Source organism: Eptesicus fuscus, chromosome 1, assembly GCF_027574615.1.
Source record: "Eptesicus fuscus isolate TK198812 chromosome 1, DD_ASM_mEF_20220401, whole genome shotgun sequence".
Taxonomy (NCBI): Eukaryota; Metazoa; Chordata; class Mammalia; order Chiroptera; family Vespertilionidae; genus Eptesicus; species Eptesicus fuscus.
The window spans coordinates 41,383,930-41,404,721 of record NC_072473.1 but is presented as its reverse complement, the minus strand read 5'-3'; the positions used below and the strand labels follow the sequence as shown (position 1 = coordinate 41,404,721).

Below are 20,792 nucleotides of genomic sequence, written 5' to 3'. Positions count from 1 at the left end.
TTACAATGAAGAGGAGGAAAGGGAGAGGAGTGCAGAGAATTTAAAGCAAATGTTCTCGAGCCTCATTTTAGCATTGATTTCAGCCACTCTACCCATTCCAGACTTTCAGCTGCCTTGAAGCTCCAAGGAGAGATGGACTGGTGCTTTCTTTCTTCACTGGGGGAGGAAAAAATGAGTAGGGATAAAAACATGAGGCCTATGTAGTCCATATTCACATTCTGGGTCATTCCACTCACTGGCTAATGTAGTTGACAGTATTGTTTGCCTTATAGTTTAGTGATGCTTGTACTTCCAGTGCCATCTCTCTTACCCCCAGTCTTCACCACTAGTATGTGACTTTTCCCATAAAGTAGTAGAGCTTTGTGGGTGGGGAAAAGGGACAAGTAAGATAGCCAGCTGTGTGGACTGAAAACATTCTCATTTTGTCTCCTAAGCTGATCACTGGAGATTCCATCGTTAGTGCTGAGGCAGTATGGGATCACGTCACCATGGCCAACCGGGAGTTGGCATTTAAGGCTGGCGACGTCATCAAAGTCTTGGATGCTTCCAACAAGGATTGGTGGTGGGGCCAGATCGACGATGAGGAGGGATGGTTTCCTGCCAGCTTTGTGAGGGTGAGTGTCAGCCTTCACTCTCCTCTCCTGTCTCCTTGGCTGCCTGCCCTTGGATTTCCCCTCACCAGCCCCTGTTCTATTGATCATTTATCTCATGGAGGCTCCTCTCACATTTTACATCTTTTTGTGGTCTCCTACCCAAGACCTAGGCTTCCTTTAATTTTTTTACTTTCTAATTTTGAAACTTTTTATTTTTTTCTTGTTTATTTTAACAATCCCCACCTACTGCATCCTGCTGTGACTTTATACAAATCACTTCCCTTTTGGCCTTGATATTTTTTAATACCTTTTTAAACTATATTGCTGTGACTTTTACTTTCTTACCTCTTATTTTCTGCTGTCTTTTTTGTCCTTGTCTCCTCTTTTTCATTCTTTTTCTTTATAATCTTTTTTTTAAATTAAGGTATTATATGTGTACATATCTTACCATTGCCTCACCCCCACCCCACTCCCATATATTCCCTCACCCCCCAGAGTTTTGCATCCATTGGTTATGCTTATATGCATGCATACAAGTCCTTCGGTTGATCTCTTATCTTTCCCACCTCTCCCTAACCTTCCTGCTGTAATTTGACAGACTGTTTGATGCTTTACTGCCTCTGTATCTATCTTTTTGTTCAACAGTTTTTAATGTTCTTTATTATCCACAAATGAGTGAGATCATGTGGTATTTTTCTTTCATTGACTGGCTTATTTCACTCAGCATAATGTTCTCCATTTCCATCCAAGTTGCTGCAAATGGTAAGAATTCCTTCTTTTTTATGGCAGCATAGTATTCTATTGTGTAGATGTACCATAGTTTTCTGATCCAGTCATCTGCTGATGGGCACCTAGGCTGTTTCCAGATCTTAGCTATTGTAAATTGTGCTACTATGAACATAGGGGTGCATATATCCTTTCTTATTGGTGTTTCCAGTTTCTTAGGATATATTCCTAGGAGTGGGATTACGGGGTCAAAAGGGAGTTCCATTTTCAGTTTTTTCAGGAAACTCCATACTGTTCTCCACAGTGGCTGCACCAGTCTGCATTCCAACCAGCAGTGCACAAGGGTTCTTTTTCATCTGCATCCTCGCCAACACTTGCGTTTGTTGATTTGTTGATGATAGCCATTCTGACAGGTGTGAGATGGTACCGCATTGTCGTTTTGATTTGCATCTCTCAGATAATTAGTGACATTGAGCATGTTTTCATGTGTCTCTTGGCCTTCCTTCTGTCTTCTTTGGAAAAGATTCTATTTAGGTCCGTTGCCCACTTTTTCATTGGATCATTTATCTTCCTTTTATTAAGTTGTATAAGCTGCCTATAGATGTTGGAGATTAAACCTTTATCAGTGATACCATTTCAAAATATGTTATCCCATACAGTGGGCTTTCTTATTGTTTTGTTGATAGTTTCTTTTGCTGTAAAAAAGCTTTTTATTTTGATGTAGTCCCATTTGTTTATTTTCTCTTTAGCTTCCATTGCCCTAAGGGTAGTATCAGTGAAGAAGTTCTTTTGACACATGTCTGAGATTTTGCTGCCTGTGGATTCCTCTAGTATTTTTATGGTTTCCTGACTTATGTTTAAGTCCTGTATCCATTTTAAGTTGATTTTTGTGTATGGTGTAAGTTGGTGATCTAGTTTCATTTTTTTGCATGTATCTGTCCAATTCTCCCAACACCATTTATTGAAGAGACTGTCTTGATTCCATTGTATGTTCATGCCTCTTTTGTCAAATATTAATTGAGCATAGTGGTTTGGGTCAATATCTGGATTCTCTATTCTATTCCATTGATCTATATGTCTGTTCTTGCGCCAGTACCAGGCTGTTTTGAGAACAGTGGCTTTGTAATACAGCTTGAAATCTGGTTTTGAGATCTCTCCTACTTTATTCTTATTTCTCAGAATTGCTGTGGCTATTCGGGGTTTTTTTTTATTCCAGATGAATTTTTGGAGAGTTCTTTCTAGGTCTGTTAAATATGCTGTATTGGTATTTTGATGGGGAGTGCATTGAATATGTAGATTGCTTTGGGTAGTATGGACATTTTAATGATGTTGATTCTACCATGAACATGGTATGTTCTTCCATCTGTTTACATCTTCCTCTATCTCTTTTTCAGTGTCCTGTAGTTTTCCGCATATAGGTCTTTTACCTCCTTAGTTAAGTTTATTCCTAGGTATCTTAGTTTTTTTGGTGTGATGGTAAATGGGATTGCCTTTTTAGTCTCTCTTTCTGTAAGTTCACTCTTGGTGTATAGAAAGGCCATAGATTTCTTGGCATTAATTTTGTATCCTGCTACATTGCCGAATTCATTTATTAAGTCTATTAGTTTTTTGACGGAGTCTTGGATTTTTTATGTACAATATCATGTCATCTGCAAATAAAGACAGCTTTACTTGTTCTTTTCCAATTTGGATGCCTTTTATTTCTTCTTCTTGTCTAATTGCAGAGGCTAATACTTTCAGTACTATGTCAAACAAGAGTGGTGAGAGTGGGCATCCCTGTCTTGTTCCTTTTCTTAGGGGAAATGTTTTTAGATTTTGTCCATTGAGTATGATGTTTGCTGTGGGTTTATCATATATAGCTTTTATTATGTTGAGGTATGAGCCTTCTATTCCCACCTTGTTCAGAGTTTTTATGAGGAAAGGGTGTTGGATTTTGTCAAATGCTTTTTCTGTATCGATTGATATGACTATGTGATTTTTATCTCTCAATTTGTTTATGTGCTGTATCACATTTATTGATTTGCGGATATTGTACCATCCTTGCATACCCGGGATAAATCCTATTTGGTCATGGTGTATGATCTTTCTGATATACTGCTGGAGCCTATTTGCTAGAATTTTGTTGAGGATTTTGGCATCTATGTTCATGAGGGATATTGGTCTGTAATTCTCTTTCATTGTGTTGTCTTTATCTGGTTTTGGTATTAGGGTGATGCTGGCTTCATAGAAGGAGCTTGGAAGTGTTCCTTCCTCTTGAATTTTTTGGAATAGTCTGAGGAGGATAGGTTTAGTTCTTCCTTGAATGTTTGGTAAAATTCTCCTGTGAAGGCTCCGGGCCCCGGGCTTTTGTTTGCAGGAAGCTTTTTGATGACTGCTTCAATTTCTTCCATAGTTACTGGCCTATTGAGATGTTTAGATTCTTCGTGATTGAGTTTTGGAAGGTTATATTTTTCTAGGAATATGTCCATTTCCTCCAGGTTGTCCAGTTTGTTGGAATAGAGTTGTTCATAATATTTTTTAACAATCCTTCGTATTTTGTCAGGGTCTGTTGTTAATTCACCTCTTTCATTTCTGATTTTGTTTATTTGGGTCCTCTCTCTTTGCTTCTTGGTGAGCCTGGCTAGAGGTTCATCAATCTTGTTTATTCCTTCAAAGAACCATCTCTTGGTTTTGTTGATTTTTTTGTATTGTTTCTTTGGTCTCTATGTCATTTATCTCTGCTCTGATCTTTATTATTTCCTTCCTTCTGGTTACACTGGACTTTTCTTGCTGTTCTTTTTCTAACTCTTTGAGTTGTAGGGTTAGGTAATTTATTATAATTGTTTCTTGTTTTTTGCAGTAGGCTTGTAGAGCTATGAACTTCCTTCTCAAGGCTGCTTTCGCTGTGTCCCATAGATTTTGGATTGTTGTGTTTTCATTGTCATTTGTTGCCATGATGTTTTTTATTTCTTCCTTGATCTCTCTGGTGACCCAGTCCTTGTTTAATAGCATGCTGTTTAGTCTCCATGTGTTTGATTTCTTTGGATTGTATTTATTGTAGTTGATTTCCAGTTTTATGCCACTGTGAAAATGACCCATGTGCACTTGGGAAGAATGTATATTCTGTGGCTTTGGGGTGAAATGTTCTGAAGATGTCAATTAATTCCATCTGGTGTAGTGAGTCATTTAGGATTGATGTTTCTTTGCTGATTTTTTGTTTAGAGGATTTGTCCAATGGTGATAGTGGGGTATTAAAGTCTCCTACTATGATTATATTGCTATTAATCTCTCCCTTGATATCCTCCAGGAGATTTTTTTATGTATTTGGGTGCTCCTATATTGGGTGCATATATGTTTACCAGAATTATTTCTTCTTGTTGGATTTCTCCCTTTAGTATTATGAAGTGGCCTTCCTTATCTCTTGTTATGGCATTTACTTTGAGTTCTATTTTGTCAGATAGAAGTATTGCTACCCCAGCTTTTTTTTCATTTCCATTTGCCTGAACGATATTTTTCCATCCCTTCACCTTCAATCTGTGTGAGTCTCTTGTTTTGAGGTGGGTCTCTTGTAGACAGCATATATATGGGTCGTGTTTTTTTTATCCATTCAGCCACTCGATGTCTTTTGATTGGAGCATTTAGTCCGTTTACATTTAAAGTTATTACTGAAAGGTATTTGTTTGTAGTCATCTCTATTTTTGTGTCTGTGTTCCTTCTTACCTGTTTATTTCTTCTTATTACAGTATTCCCTTTAGCATTTCTTGCATTGCTGGTTTTGTGGTGATAAACTCCCTGAGCCTTTTTTTGTCTTCGAAGCACCTGATTTCCCCTTCAATTTTGATTGATGGCCTTGTTGGATATAGTATTCTTGGATTCAGTCCTTTGCTTTGCAACACTTTGCATACCTCCTTCCATTCCCTTCTAGCTTGTTGTGTTTCTGTTGAGTACTCATTTAACAATCTGATGGGTGTTCCTTTGTAGGTAACTCTCTGTCTCTCTCTTGCCGCCTTTAAGATTCTCTCTTTATCATTCATATTTGCCATTGAAATTATGACATGTCTTGGTGTGGGTCTTTTGGGGTTGATCCTGCTTGGGACTCTCAGTACTTGCGTAACTTTTATCTTTCCCATATCCGGGAAGTTTTCTGTCATTATTTCTTCAAATAGATTTTCTAATCCCTGCTGCTCTTCTTGTCCTTCTGGCAGCCCTATTATACGCATGTTACTTCGTTTCATGTTGTCCCGAAGCTCCCTTAGGCTTTTCTCCTGCTTTTTAAATTTTTTCTCCAATTGCTGTTCAGATTGAGCTTGTTTCTGTACCTGATCTTCTAACTCACTAATTCGGTCCTCTGCTTCTTGTAGTCTACTGTTGAAACTTTCCATGGTGTTTTTGATTGTAGCTATATCACTTTTCATTTCTTCCTGATTCTTGCATAAGTTGTTGATTTTCTCATCCATCCGATGTATAAATTCCACGACCATTACTCTGAACTCTTTTTCGGTCATTTTGCAAGATTCAGTTTCACTAATTTCCTTTCTTGGCTACTCCTCATTTTCTTTCCTCTGTGAATTGTTTTGTCTCCCCATTCTGACTATCACTAGAAAGCTCAAGCTTCAATTTGCGTCGACCTGGGCCGTGTGCTGTGGGAACTTCACACCATCCGAGTTTCACTGAAGTGCTCTGACACTAGGACGTGTGGCTGCCTTTGGTTGGTGGGAACCAGGCTTGCCCAGGGTCAGTTTCCCCGGTGTTCCATGTGGTCTCGTGTGCACACTTAGAATCAGGGGCCCTGTCTGCACCGCATTGTTGGTATGTGCCAAAAATGAGTTCCTTAGCACGTGCCTGGAGTCAGAGTTTCCCTGTGTTTGCACCAAGAATCAAGTGTCAGAGTCTCTGTTGCCTCGTGCAGCTTCTCATTGAGAATCAGGGTCCCTGTGTGTGCATGCACCAACAATTGAAGTCACTGGCTCTTAGTGTGAATGCGCTGTGAGTCAGGGATCCCAGGCAGCTGTGTCCAGCATGCCAAATTCCCAGAAGTGGACCTGCATCCTGTGTGTGCTCTCTCTACTGAGCCAAACTGTCTAGGGCTTCGCACACTCTCAAATTCCTGAAGGGGAGTCCTCTGTGCGCACTCTCAGATTCCCCGAAGGGGAGCTGCGTTTGTCCCACGCACCAAATTCCCGGAAGGGGAGCCCTCCGTGGGCACTCTCAGATTCCCTGAAGGGGAGCTGCGTTTGTCCCACGCACCAAATTCCCAGAAGGGGAGCCCTCCGTGGGCACTCTCAGATTCCCTGAAGGGGAGTTGCGTCCTGCAAGCCAAATTCCCTGAAGGGGAGCCCTCTGTGTGTGTGCTCAGATTCCACGAAGGGGAGCTTTGTCCTATGCGCTAAACTCCCTGAAGGGGAGCGTGTCCCGTGCGAGGGTGCTCTGCAGCTTGGGCGAGGGGCGGGTCTATCAGTTACTATGGGCTATCCGCAAGCCTGTGAGGAGGGTGATAGGCTCTTTGACTCACAGAAATCTGCTGCCAGTAAGTCTGGATTCTTGTTGTCTGTTGGTCTGAAGCTGTGATAGCAGTTCTCTGTTCCCAGTGGCTGCAGGGTCCTGGTTTGTGTCTGAAGCCAGGATCCTAGTCTCAGGCAGCTCTGTTTCACAAGATGGCATGGTCTCTGTGCCCGCACCAGCCGCCGAGAAGTGTCCCCTTTGTGCGCGGTGCTCCGCCATCTAAGACTTTCTGGTTTGGCAGCCCCTTGGAAAACCTGCAGAATCCAGCTGACCCTAGCTCATACACACACACACCACACACATCTACACTCTCCTCTATGGGTTCCTCACTCTCACACTCTCTCCCTCCCTACCTTCCTGCTGGTCGCCATCAACACCTCGTTCTTTCTTTTTACACATCTCTCCCCTCCCTCCTTTCTCCTCCTCACTCTTCTGTTCTTTCTTTATCTCATTTTGGGAAGTGTGAACACACCTGTATATTGTCTCAGGATTGTCTTCAGTTGTTAATGTATGAGTGTGGGCTCCTTATTTTCTCAGGAGCTATAGTTTACTGATTGGAATCTTACTTTTTGCAAGAGACTCAAGTGGCTGATATCTAATCTGTGCTGTGGGTGGGATGCAATCAGCCTGATTGGGCGTGCAAAGCCTTGGCCCATTTTACATTGTACCATGAAGAACCTGGCCCTTAACAAAAGGAACTATTGGAAGTGGGCTCATTAGCAGTTACTGCTTCTTCTGGGTCACCAATTAGTAAGATGCTACAGGAGAAAAGCTTTGGTCTGGTGACCCAGCTTTTGACCATATTTAAGAGGTAAGAGCTTGAATCAGATCTTTGGGAATTATGAGCTCTGATCTTTGCAATTCTTTCATGCCAGGGAATGTCATAATGAATGAGAAAATACACGTTAAAAAAAAAACAAAACACAACAACTTTGTGACCACCAAAGTACCAATGCCATATAAGGATGTCTTATCATTATCCTTACCACAACCTATCACGTTTTGTTAATTTCTTCTGTAAAATAAGGATCAAATCCTGACCCAAACCAAAGATCGGAGTGGTTTCGACTTTTGGATGATGAAGGGCCTTGAGATTAGAATGACAGCTGTGTGGCATGAAGGAAGGGGCAGGGTATTTGGAATCAGACAACTTAGAGGCAGTCTCGGTTTTATTACCTTCTACCTCTATGGCTTTTGGTAAGACTTTTCACCTCTCTGAGACCCAATTTTCTCATCTGAACAATAGCAATAGCAGACTTTTTACAAGGATTAAATAAAACCACATATGTGAGTAAAGTGTTTAGCAGTGCTTGGTATATAGCGGGTACTTGACAAATGCTAACTTGCTAAATTATCATCTTTATCCTCATCCTCATCACTACCAACCCCTTATTAGATCCAAAAAGATCTATATATCAAGGCTGGCCATATTTGTTGAAAGAAGTCTCCTTCCTTGGAGGGTGCAAACCCAGGAAGCACTGTTAACTGGTTGGAACGACTTAGGTGAGGGCACTGGTCAGAAGCAGAGAAGTGGACAAAGTGACCTCTTATCTCCTCTGTCCTGATGAAATATCCAATCTTTTTTTATCTATGTGGCATCTTTCACCAGTGTCTTCAAATGCCATCTGTTTCCCAGCTCAGCTTTGCTCATTGATGAATTGGTCCCAGGGATAGTAAAAAAGAGCACATCAATAACCATGGGCCTTTGTAACTAACATGAGGCCCTGTACACAAACAGCTTGTGTGTCTTAGAATGACAGTCCCCCCTCTTTAAAAGGATTAAACTGCACCTTGTGACAATGTCACCCAAATACAAATGTATTTCACTTTTAGTGAAATGTTATTTTTATAATAAGTAGTACATCAAGGGGCGGGACAAAATGATTGAGAAAGGCAGAATGGCTTTGGGAGGCAAATGACGGAGCCAGGCTTTAGAATATAAACGAGCTGGCATTGATGCTCCTACATCCAAGGGCAGGAGGAGAGTTCCTCCGAGCATAGTTTAAGCAGCCACTTGGGTAGGCTGATGCTAATGCTTAAGAACACCACTGGCTGGCCCAGAAATACATAATATAGAGTCTAGTCTATTGGTTCTCAGTTGCCCAACGAAATTATTCCCTTGAGTAGTTTAAAAAACAAACAAACACTAAAACCCAGGTTCCAGGCGGGTCAAGTCAGAATCTTTGATATTGAGAACAATTGTTCTAGACAAGCACAGACCAGTAGAAATATATTGTGAGACACAAATGCAAACCACACATATAATTAAAAATTTTCTACTAGCCACAGTAAAAAAAAAGTTTTACAAAAGGTAAAAGTGAAATTAATTTTAGTATATTTTATTTAACACAATCTATTCAAAATAGTATCATATAATATCCATAATAATAAAAGCATAATATGCAAATCGACCAAACAGCCGAACAGCGGATTGACTGTCTGGATGTCCTTCCGGACAACCTTCTGGATGAAACCGGGGCTGTGACAGCCAAGGCAGCTGGGGCTGCAAAGGCCTACTCTTGCACGAATTTCATGCATAGGGCCTCTAGTCTTACCTAATAATAGACAAACAAGTAAATTGACCATACCTCCTCTACGACCACAGCCAATTAGAGTGAGTATGCAAATTAACCCAACAAAGATGGCAGGTTATTTTGCATATGCAGTCGCTTAGAAGCTGGGAGGGGTAGGACGCCTGCTATGAGGGGGAGGAGGGTGGCAGAGGGAGCTACAGGAGCGAGGACTTGCCAGCTCCTGGGTGGCTGGGGAGTGGGGACATGCGGGCTCTCGGGTGGCTGGGAGTGAAGCCAGGGAAAGAAAGGCCTATTCTTGCGCAAATATCGTGCAATGGGCCTCTAGTATAATACACTATCACTACAAAATTATTAATTACATATTTTACTAAGTCTTTGAAATCTGGTGAGTATCCTATATTTACAGCACATCTCAATTCACACTAGTCACATTTCAGGTGTTTGTTATCCATATGTGACTAATTGCTATTGCATGAGATAGCACAATAATAGATCAGGATTGTTAATGGCAGAGCTTAAATCATAACTTAGAGCTTTAATACTGTCTACTATACAAGTGATTATTCTGTGAGAAACTAAGCATTCCCTGTTGCCTCAGATAGCATTCAGAATGAGAATTTGATTGTTATATAACTTTTTTGTTTGTTTTAGTAATATTCTAATGGTCTTCAGATTGCTAAAGAGAAGTATCATGGAACTTAGGAGCCAGCTGTTAATAGTATTGCCAGTAAAAGGAAATGGGGTAGGCTGCTGTTGGCATGAATGATGTGAATATTGGCTCCTAGGTAGACCTTTCAGTTCTCATGAATGAGTGTTTATGTGTAGGTTTACATTTCTAGTAATATTGTGTGATAATCAAGGGATTAAATTATGGAGGTTATGGAAGCTCTTTTCTAGTAGATATTTTAAAATAAATTTGCTGTCTTCATTCCTCTACATAAGTAATTTTCAACCTTTTTCATCTCATGGCAACACAAACTAATCACTAACATTTTGTGGTACACCAACATATGTTATATTGTTTGCCAGTCTGACAAAAATAGGTATAATTTTGATTCATTCACACTGGATAGCTATTGTTGTGTTGGATGTTGTCATTTTTTAATTTGACAATTTAAGAGAAAAGATGTTAGCTCCCCAGACTAAATAGTCAGGTATTGCTTGTTTTAAAAATGATTGCAGCACATCAGTGTGCTTGCCATGGCCCACTGGTTGAGAATTGCTGCTCTACATTGATTTTTAGTTGAGGGTAGAATGGTATTGTAGAAACACTGCATATGCAAAATAACACTGCTATTTGGTATATGATCATGGGCTTTTATTTTTCTCCTTCATTTCTAAAACATTCTCTAAATGTATTCAAGTTCTGACATATCTAGGGAGGACATAGAGATAAATCACACTGATCTATTGATTCTTCATTAGTGATGTAGTTGGTAGGCAGATGGGCCATTTCCTGGGATGCTAGACCTCCATGTTATAGAATAGTTACTTGGTTTATCCAAGCTGACCCTGAGCTGAGATTCAGTAGCACCTGGAGAACATCAGTACTAGGTTATTTGGCATGTGACATAAAAGCATACAGCAAAGAAAAGACTTTTGCCTAACTCCATACCAACTGGACCCCTTTGTAGATCATTGCACAAAATTTGTAACTAATTTAGCAAGGCACCTTCATTCCTTAAATGGAAGTCTCATTGCTGTATGAACATCCCAATATTAGAACAGTAATCAAGGGTGCTTTGTGAGGTACTGTCCAAGTTAGCCCTAACTGATATTAATCAGATTAATCACAATGTAGAGTTTGAGATTCTTGTCTCAGTTCTGTTATTAGTTGTGCAGCTTGAGCAGCTTCCTGTACATATTTGAAGCTTAGTTTTTCTCCTTGCAAAATGTGAATAATTGAGTCTTGTGAAAATCCTTTGTAACCTGTGATATGCCAGATACCTGTAGATAGGGAGTGTGTTACCATTTTGGCTATTGTACAAGAAATTGCTGGGTACATGTTTCTTCTACTCAGTCAAATATTTGCCTTCTCAGTTGTTCAGAATTTCATTTTGCATGTGTATAACGTGTATGTATGTGTGTTCTCCCTCTTGTACTGGGGACAACATGTCTTTACCAGAGCCATGCAGGGGATGATGTACCTTCCTAGAAGTTGGTCAGGTTAAGTAAATTACAGCTTACTGAATATCAGTTTCCTTATCTAGCTATTGACATCTTCAGCTGCTTTCCTGGCCTGGTCTCCCTCACTGGAAGCTGAGAGCAGACTGTTGGGATATTATTGTGTCTCCAAATGGTAAATCTCAACCTTGTGGAGGGGCATCCTTTTGAATGATAGGCCCTAACTCCAAATTATACAGGCATTTTTACTTTGTCAACATGTAAAAATGAACTTTTGTTCTGACTCTGGTCTATTGCCTGCAGAGGGATTGCTGTTTACTTTGAGACAAGCTGTGTACAGGACACATGACATCCAGTTATTGGTAGGCAAGGCCTGAATGACAAGGCATGGGTTTGGTCAGAAATTTAAGAATCTGCTCAGGTTGCATCAGCATATATATTCTTTGTTTCTTCAAATTTTAGATTTCTCTGGTTTTAGGCCTGCCTGGAGGCAGGGGGATGAAAGGATGAGCTAATCAAATCATTACCATAATTTTTTTGCAATTGAACAGATCAGATGTCACAGAAAATAAACCTTTCCTGTTTATAAGGAAGCCCACTATTCTAAAGTGTTACTTGGATATTAATTACATAGCATCTCTTCTTGGCTGCACTTGGGGAACACTTTTCACCTGTGTGAAACCTTAGACTCACAGTAGATTTAGAGTTGGAAGGACCCATTTTGGCCAGGAACGACTGAATTAGATGTTTATAGGTAATGAGAGTAAATCAGTCTGAGAGTGGGGTAAATGGGGGCCTATGTCTAACTGGGAAATCTATGCCCCATCTAAAGGGAGCAAAAGACTTGGATGGTTCTCATCAGTGGGATCAGGTATAGTAAGGAGGGAAGTCCAGTGTGTTGAGATATTCCAGTATTTTCAAGAAAAGCCAGGAATTTAATTTTATGTAAAAATACCCATATTTTTAAGTATTGACAAGTAATTCATATTTTTTTAAAAGAAATACTGTGAGGGACAAGTACAACACATCTTTAGGGCTAAATTGTCCCCCTGGGTCACAGTTGGGGACCAGTGATCAGCCTGACTTTCTCAATGTATAAATACTGAGGAAACAAACATAGGCCTAAAGAATGGAAGTGACTTAATTATCTTATAGGAATTAGTTTAAAAGATAGGATTTGTACCCAGGCCCATCAATATTACTTAAGAGAGCTGATTTAAAGTCTTTGTCTAGTAAGTACAATGTCTGGACTTCTGTTATGGTTTCTGTCAGTTGTGTGTTTTTTTTCCTGTGAATGAGTCATAATTTTCTGGGGTTTTTTTGTATGCCTTGTAATTATTTTTGAAAACTGGGTATTTTGAATATAGTGTGGTAACTCTGGATATCAGATTCTCTCTCCTTCCAGGGTATGCTATTGTTCGTAGCTGAGGGCTGCAGTTGTCCATTTATTTAGCAACTTTTCCAAACTATTTTTTGAAAAGACTGTATTCCTTGTCATCTGTGAACACTGAAGTCTCATTGTCCAGCTAATGACCTAACAAATATTTCTTTAAATACCTAGAACCAAGAAGAGAAAAAACAAACAAACAAAAAACTACTCTTGTAGTCTTTGATGGCTCTGAGCTGGGGCACTGCTTCAACACTACTCCAGGTTACCCACAACTCTGCCTCAGCCATCTCCTACTCTCCTGCTTGTATATAACCCAGAGATCCTACAGAAGTGCAAACCTACACTCTATACTCCCCTCATGCTTTTTCTGATTATGCATCTGGTTCAGGGCATGTGTGTAGCACTTTAACTTCCTCAGTATGCATGGTAGTCTTTCTGAGTTATTCTTTCAAGAAATTTCTTCCTCAGTCTCTTCCCTCCTGTGATATTGGACCTTTTTGCTGCTTTCCCCTTCTGCCATCCTCTATCTTGTGTGGGTATGGGAAGTATATGTCTTTGAATCTTTCAACAGTGGAAGTAACAGCCTCATAATCCACTTGAGCCCAAGGAGGTTGGGATACAAAACAAAAGTCAGCCTCTGTGCTTGTCCCTCAATGCCAAATAGGTCAAAACACATAGCCACAGTATTTTAAGAACAAGGTCATTAGCCCACTGGCACCAGCAAGCTGCATGAAGTATATAGGCCACCCTTGTCTCAGCTGCTGGGGAATAAGGAATGGTTGACAAATTAGGGAAAATGCCTCAACATTCTCTTAGCAAATTTTAGCCTCAGTTTTCTTCATCAAGTTGCTGTAAGGTTTCGATTATAGTACAGAATTCTGAAAAAGTTGGTCCTGTCAGTCATGTCAGCTAAGGGTTATTTCAGTGGAGGGACTGATTCTTCGTGCATCCTAATTAGTGATGTTACCCCCTCCTGAATCTTAATCCTGTGCTTTCTGTGCTATAGAATAATCAGGAAAGGGTATGCTTGGGCTTCTAACAAGACTGTTAACACTTGAAAATGTACCTCCAATTCCAAGATAATGGCAATATCATTTTGCTTTCTTGGGATGAGTTCAGATATGCCAGCCCTTGTTTATCCACCAAAACTTCAAGTAGACATAGGCCTCTAGCTTTAACCATTTATGTAGAAGGTCTTGGTTGTGGCCCTGGAGGTGACTCATTGCAGTCTCTGTGAGTTGAGGCTAACATTAGCAGGGAGAGCCTTTTTCCATGGATTACAAAGATTTTTCTCCCTCCATACCAGAATTTCAAATGGCATTAGCACTCATTTACATTTGCATGATGCATTTTAATGGTTTCTGACTGTGCACATGCTTTGGGTGATATTATTGAGTACTTTTTTTGGCTAATTGTAGGAGATTTTCCTGACCAAGGTGATGTCCTCCGTATTCAAGGAGGTGACCCTATAGGTCTCTCTCAGAATCCCCAAACTGATAGCAACGTTGAGGGTAATATAATTTATACCCCACACTCTAGACAGGGCTGTACCTAATCACCCTGGGTTTCTGAGAATCTGGCATCTATCAGAAAAGCCTAAACTTCTTTGTTAGTAAAGCTGCTGGCCCTTAGGCTGTAGTCTAAGCAAATTTCTTAAAACATTTTGCTTTTTTGCACTAGGAATATGGTATTTATGAACTGGTACCAGTAGAAGACACTCTGAATTGTTCTCTTGGTGGTGGAGTTCTCTTGGTGGTGGAGCTTTTCTTCCAAGGCCCTGCTATTAATCCATAGCATGAATCAAATGTCTTGGTTGGCTTTCTGGGTTGAAGACTATAATCTGGGTCCTGGGGCCTATTTTTTCTTAGTATAGCCAATCCCTGGATTCATTTAGGGATCATCTTAGGCTTCCCTAGTATCATGTCTACATTGCTTTGGTGGTCTTGATGACTTGAAAAGAGGAAGAGTGTTTGAAGATGAGGTCTGTTTTGGAGGCTTTTTGGGAAGTATAACATTTTGGAAAATCATGATAATTGTATATATTCTTTTCTTTTTCCATCAGTATGGATATTATTATGAGTCAGAGTGCACCTCTTAACATTTTTCTTCTCAGGGCTTCTTATTACTAGTGGTATTAATATCTCCTTGCCAGTATGTACTAAATCCTAAACAAACACAACTGTCCAGCACTTAGCAGCAGCTATCTCCTTGAGCTAGGTAGAAAGGGCTGAGAGTATCTGGCATCTTGAGAGTCTTCCTCATAGGTATCTTGTTCTGCTTGTTAGGGGTTCACCAGAGAAACCATACTCAGAATCTTTTGGATCTCCCTTTTGGTGTTCAGAAGTGAGTCACATCTGAAGAACCTTGATTTGTGATGTCTTGGCATTGAATGAGAGAATTGGCAATTCCTGCTTTAGCTCTGTTTCTAGAATGGACTTGATATATCAAGTAAACACAGCGTAGTCATTTCTGGAGGACATGAAGGCTGGTTACCTATCTCTAGGGTATGAGACACAGGGCAAAGGATCTGAGGGCTCAGGCCTCATATGCACTATTCTCATTAGAGATCCAGCCAGTGAGGGAGTCTTAACACCTCCTGGTCTAAATACATATAGGTACCTTTGTCTTTCAGAAACATTTTCTTTACTACAAGAGGATAAAGGTAAAGAAAACATAGGCCAGGGCCTTAAGAAAGAAACCAGATCCCACCAATAAGGATGGTATTCCCTGAGCACAGTGGGCTGCACTGATCGGTTGATCATGCCAGTCCTTAGGGAACCTAACTATCCTCCTCTTTCCTTGACTAGTATTAGAATTCATATCCAGTGAGATCTTAGTCACAAGCTGACTTTTGCTGAGTCTTTTGCAGTAGAGGAGCCAAGGGGTAGGTGGATCATGCTAAGAGGGCAGGCGAGGCACATAAATAGGGAGCTTTGGGCAGAAATTATTCTAGCCTTTTGAGGTCGAGTGATACTTCTAGGGTTCACCAGAGAACAGTGTGTTGGAAATGTCCCATGTAGGCATATCAAAGATCAGTTTGTGTGTTTTGAGCAGGTGGCATTCTCTGTAGAGGAATAGGGAATTATGGATCATCTGGGGATGGAGAAATGAAATATCTGTCATATTATCAGGCAGGAAGAGCATCATGAATGTAGCAGGAACATTGATCTAGATGGTCAGAGATTTGAAGGGCCAACTCTGCTGCTGATTATTTGGGGAATGTCAAGCAGGGACTCTTCCTTTTCTGAGCTTCATTATCTCGGCTGAGAGTCCAAGGGGTTGGGCCAGGCTGTTTTTAAAGGCCCTATCTGCACCAGTCTGAAGTTCTTCCATGATTCTAGAGCCAGGACCATTTGTATTTACCAGCTTTCATCTACTCAGAATAGTACATTAAATTGGTTTGATGGAGCTGTCCAGTGTATCAGGAAATATTTGACTTGACACTACAGATGTTGAATAGAGGGTGGAGAGAACATTGACACATTAACCGGTAAAACCTCATGTCTAGGTGGTGAGGCTGTTCCTATGAATCATCAGCCCATAGATCCTACCAGGGAAGATGATATGAGGTGGCATAAAGAAGAAATTCACCTTAAAATCTGTGGCCTCCTGTTCTTTGAGCAGCCATACTCTAAGTTAAGAGACAGTTTGCTCTATTTCTTTATTGATGTATATATTTATTTATTGGTGACACTATTACAGATGTACCCCATTTCCCCCTTCCTCTTTACCTACCTCCACTCAGCCCTCACTGCCCCTCTGGCTATCACCACACTGTTGTCTTTGTCCATGGGCTATGATCTCTGCCAAACTTACCCATATCTGTTGAGTAGGAAGCTTCCAGAGGTGTATATATCCAGGCTCAAGATTTACTTCCTTGTATATGCCTCTCCCACTGTCCCTCTTTATTAGGATGCTCTTTAATAGGAGTCAGAGCCTTTGATTTTGTAATTACAACTTTGCTCTAGTATCCAGATCACTTGAGATAAGGAAAGAAAGCATTAACTTTAGCCTATTCATACTGAAGTGTAAATGAATGTTATCAATCCTTTGCCTGAGAATGACTTGGAGGGGGGAAAGCAAAGATGAGTCTTTTTCTCTGTGACTTAGTGTGAGCCCTTGCTTAAGGAAGAACATTCTGGTCTAAGTTTGTATTTGATTGGACTTGGTTTAATTGGATATAGCCAAAAGGCTGTGTTTTTTTTATCCTTCTTAAAATGTTCCATGGGCAATAGTTGTTGACTCACAAAGCTAGGGAATTGTAGGGCTCAGGGAGATTTTATTTATTTTAAAATTTTATTTTATTGTTTAAGGTATTACAAATAGTAGTACATATGTATCCTTTTTCCCCCCCATTGACTTCCCTTACCCCTGCATGGCCTCCCCTACTCCCCAGCACTTGCCCACCCCCACCCCCCAGTGTCTTTCATCTGTTGGTTGTGCTTAATATGCATGCGTACAAGTCCTTCGGTTGATCTCTTACCCCATCGCAAATCATCCCTACCTTCCTGCTGTTGTCTGACAGTCTGTTCAACACTTCTTTGCCTCTATTTTTGTTCAACAGTTTATAATGTTCTTTATATTCCACAAATAAGTGAGATCATGTGGTATTTATCTTTCACTGACTGGCTTATTTCACTTAGCATAATGCTCTCCAGTTCCATCCATGCTGTTGCAAATGGTAAGAATTCCTTCTTTTTTACAGCAGCATAGTATTCCATTGTGTAGATTTACCACAGTTTTCTAATCCATTCATCTGCCGATGACCATTTAGGCTGTTTCCAAATCTTAGCTATTGTAAATTGTGCTGCTATGAACATAAGGCTGCATATATCCTTTCTGATTGCTGTTTCTGTTTTCTTGGTATATATTCCTAGAAGTGGTATTCCTGGGTCAAATGGCAGTTCCATTTTTAATTTTTTGAGGAAACGCCATATTGTTTTCCACAGTGGCTGCACCGGTCTGCATTCCCACCAGCAGTGCCTGAGGGTTCCTTTTTCTCCCCATCCCCTCCAGCACTTGTCCTTTGTTGATTTGTTGATGATAGTCATTCTGACAGGTGTGAGATGGTACCTCATTGTTGTTTTGATTTGCATCTCTCAGATGATTAGTGACTTTGAGCATGTTTTCATATGTCTCCTGGCTTTCTGAATGTCCTCTTTCAAAAAATGTCTATTTAGGTCCTTTGCCCATTTTTTTTTATTTGACTGTTTATCATCCTTTTGTTAAGTTGTATGAATTCCCTGTAAATATTGGAGATTAAACACTTATCAGAGATAACATTGGCAAATATGTTCTCCCATGTAGTGGGCTTTCTTGTTGTTGTTGTTTTTTTCCCAATTTTTTTTATTAAGGTATTATATGTGTACATATTTTACCATTGCCACCCCCCACCCCACTCCCATATATGCCCTCACCCCCCAGAGTTTTGCATCCATTGGTTATGCTTATATGCATGCATACAAGTCCTTTGATTGATCTCTTATCTCCCCCACCTCTCCCTAACTTTCCCCCTGTAATTTGACAGTCTGTTTGATGCTTTACTGTCTCTGTATCTATCTTTTTGTTCAAGATTATAATGATCTTTATTACCCATAAATGAGTGAGATCATGTGGTATTTTTCTTTCATTGACTGACTTATTTCACTTAACATAATGTTCTCTAATTCCATCCAGGTTGCTGCAAATGATGAGAATTCCTTCTTTTTATGGCAGCATAGTATTCCATTGTGTAGATGTACCACAGTTTTCTGATCCAGTCATCTGCTGACGGGCACCTAGGCTGTTTCCAAATCTTAGCTATGGTGAATTGTGCTGCTATGAACATAGGAGTGCATATATCCTTTCTGATTGGTGTTTCTAGTTTCTTCGGATATATTCCCAGGAGTGGGATTACTGGGTCAAATGGGAGTTCCATTTTCAGTTTTTTGAGGAAGCTCCATACTGTTCTCCACAGTGGCTGCACCAGTCTGCATTCCCACCAGCAGTGCACGAGGGTTCCTTTTTCTCCGCATCCTCGCCAACACTTGTCCTTTGTTGATTTGTTGATGATAGCCATTCTGACAGGTGTGAGATGGTACCGCATTGTTGTTTTGATTTGCATCTCTCGGATAATTAGTGACGTTGAGCATGTTTTCATGTGTCTCTTGGCCTTCCTTCTGTCTTCTTTTGAAAAGCTTCTATTTAGGTCTGTTGCCCATTTCTTTATTGGATCATTTATCTTCCTTTTATTAAGTTGTATAAGCTGCATGTAGATGTTGGAGATCAAACCTTTATCAGTGATGCCATTTGCAAATATGTTCTCCCATGCAGTAGGTCTTCTTGTTGTTTTGTTAATGGTTTCTTTTGCTGTGAAAAAGCTTTTTATTTTGATGTAGTCTCATTTGTTAATTTTCTCTTTAGCTTCCATTGCCCTAGGGGCAGTGTCAGTGAAGAATTTCTTTTGGCATATGTCTGAGATTTTGCTGCCTGTGGATTGCTCTAGTATTTTTATGGTTTCCCGTCTTATGTTTAAGTCCTGTATCCATTTTGAGTTTATTTTTGTGTATGGCGTAAGTTGGTGATCAAGCTTCATTTTTTTGCATGTATCTGTCCAATTTTCCCAACACCATTTATTGAAGAGACTGTCTTGACTCCATTGTATGTTCATGCCTCCTTTGTCAAATATTAATTGAGCATAGTGGTTTCGGTCAATATCTGGATTCTCTATTCTGTTCCACTGATCTATATGTCTGTTCTTGTGCCAGTACCAGGCTGTTTTGAGAACAGTGGCTTTGTAATACAGCTTGAAATCTGGTATTGAGATCCCTCCTACTTTATTCTTCTTTCGCAGGATTGCTGTGGCTATTCGGGGTCTTTTTTTATTCCAGATGAATTTTTGGAGAGTTGTTTCAAGGTCGGTGAAATATGCCATTGGTATTTTAATGGGGAGTGCATTGAATCTATAGATTGCTTTGGGTAGTATGGACATTTTAATGATGTTGATTCTACCAATCCATGAACATGGTATGTTCTTCCATCTGTTTACGTCTTCCTCTATCTCTTTTTTCAGTGTCCTGTAGTTTTCCGCGTATAGGTCTTTTACCTCCTTAGTTAAGTTTATTCCTAGGTATCTTAATTTTTTTGATGCGATGGTAAATGGAATTGCCTTTTTAGTCTCTCTGTCTGTAAGTTCACTATTGGTGTATAGAAAGGCCATAGATTTCTTGGCGTTAATTTTGTATCCTGCTACATTGCCAAATTCATTTATTAAGTCTATTAGTTTTTTGACGGAGTCTTTCGGATTATTTATGTACAATATCATGTCGTCTGCAAATAAAGACAGCTTTACTTGTTCTTTTCCAATTTGGATGCCTTTTATTTCTTCTTCTTGTCTAATTGCAATGGCTAATACTTCCAGTACTATGTCAAACAGGAGTGGTGAGAGTGGGCATCCCTGTCTTGTTCCTGTTCTTAGGTGAAATGTTTTTACTTTTTGTCCATTGAGTATGATGTTTGCTGTGGGTTTATCATATATAGCTTTTATTATGTTGAGGTATGAGCCTTCTATTCCCACCTTGTTGAGAGTTTTTATCAAGAAAGGGTGTTGGATTTTGTCAAATGCTTTTTCTGCATCAATTGATATGACTATGTGATTTTTATCTCTCAATTTGTTTATGTGATGTATCACGTTTATTGATTTGCGGATATTGTACCATCCTTGCATTCCTGGGATAAATCCTACTTGGTCATGGTGTATGATCTTTCTGATGTACTGCTGGAGCAGATTTGCTAGAATTTTGTTGAGGATTTTGGCATCTATGTTCATGAGGGATATTGGTCTGTAATTCTCTTTCATTGTGTTGTCTTTATCTGGTTTTGGTATTAGGGTGATGCTGGCTTCATAGAAGGAGCTTGGAAGTGTTCCTTCCTCTTGAATTTTTTGGAATAGTCTGAGGAGGATAG

The 20,792-nt window shown here is 40.0% G+C and overlaps 1 protein-coding gene across 2 annotated transcripts in view; it reads left to right on the top strand.

The window, feature by feature from the left end:
• ARHGEF9 (Cdc42 guanine nucleotide exchange factor 9) overlaps positions 1-20,792 on the top strand; it is a 187,921-nt gene that overhangs the window by 7,932 nt on the left and 159,197 nt on the right. For both annotated transcript variants that reach the window (XM_054716181.1, XM_054716177.1), the window contains exon 2: positions 435-614. In XM_054716181.1, coding sequence (XP_054572156.1) covers positions 435-614 — 180 coding nt within the window. The remainder of the gene's footprint in view (positions 1-434; positions 615-20,792) is intronic.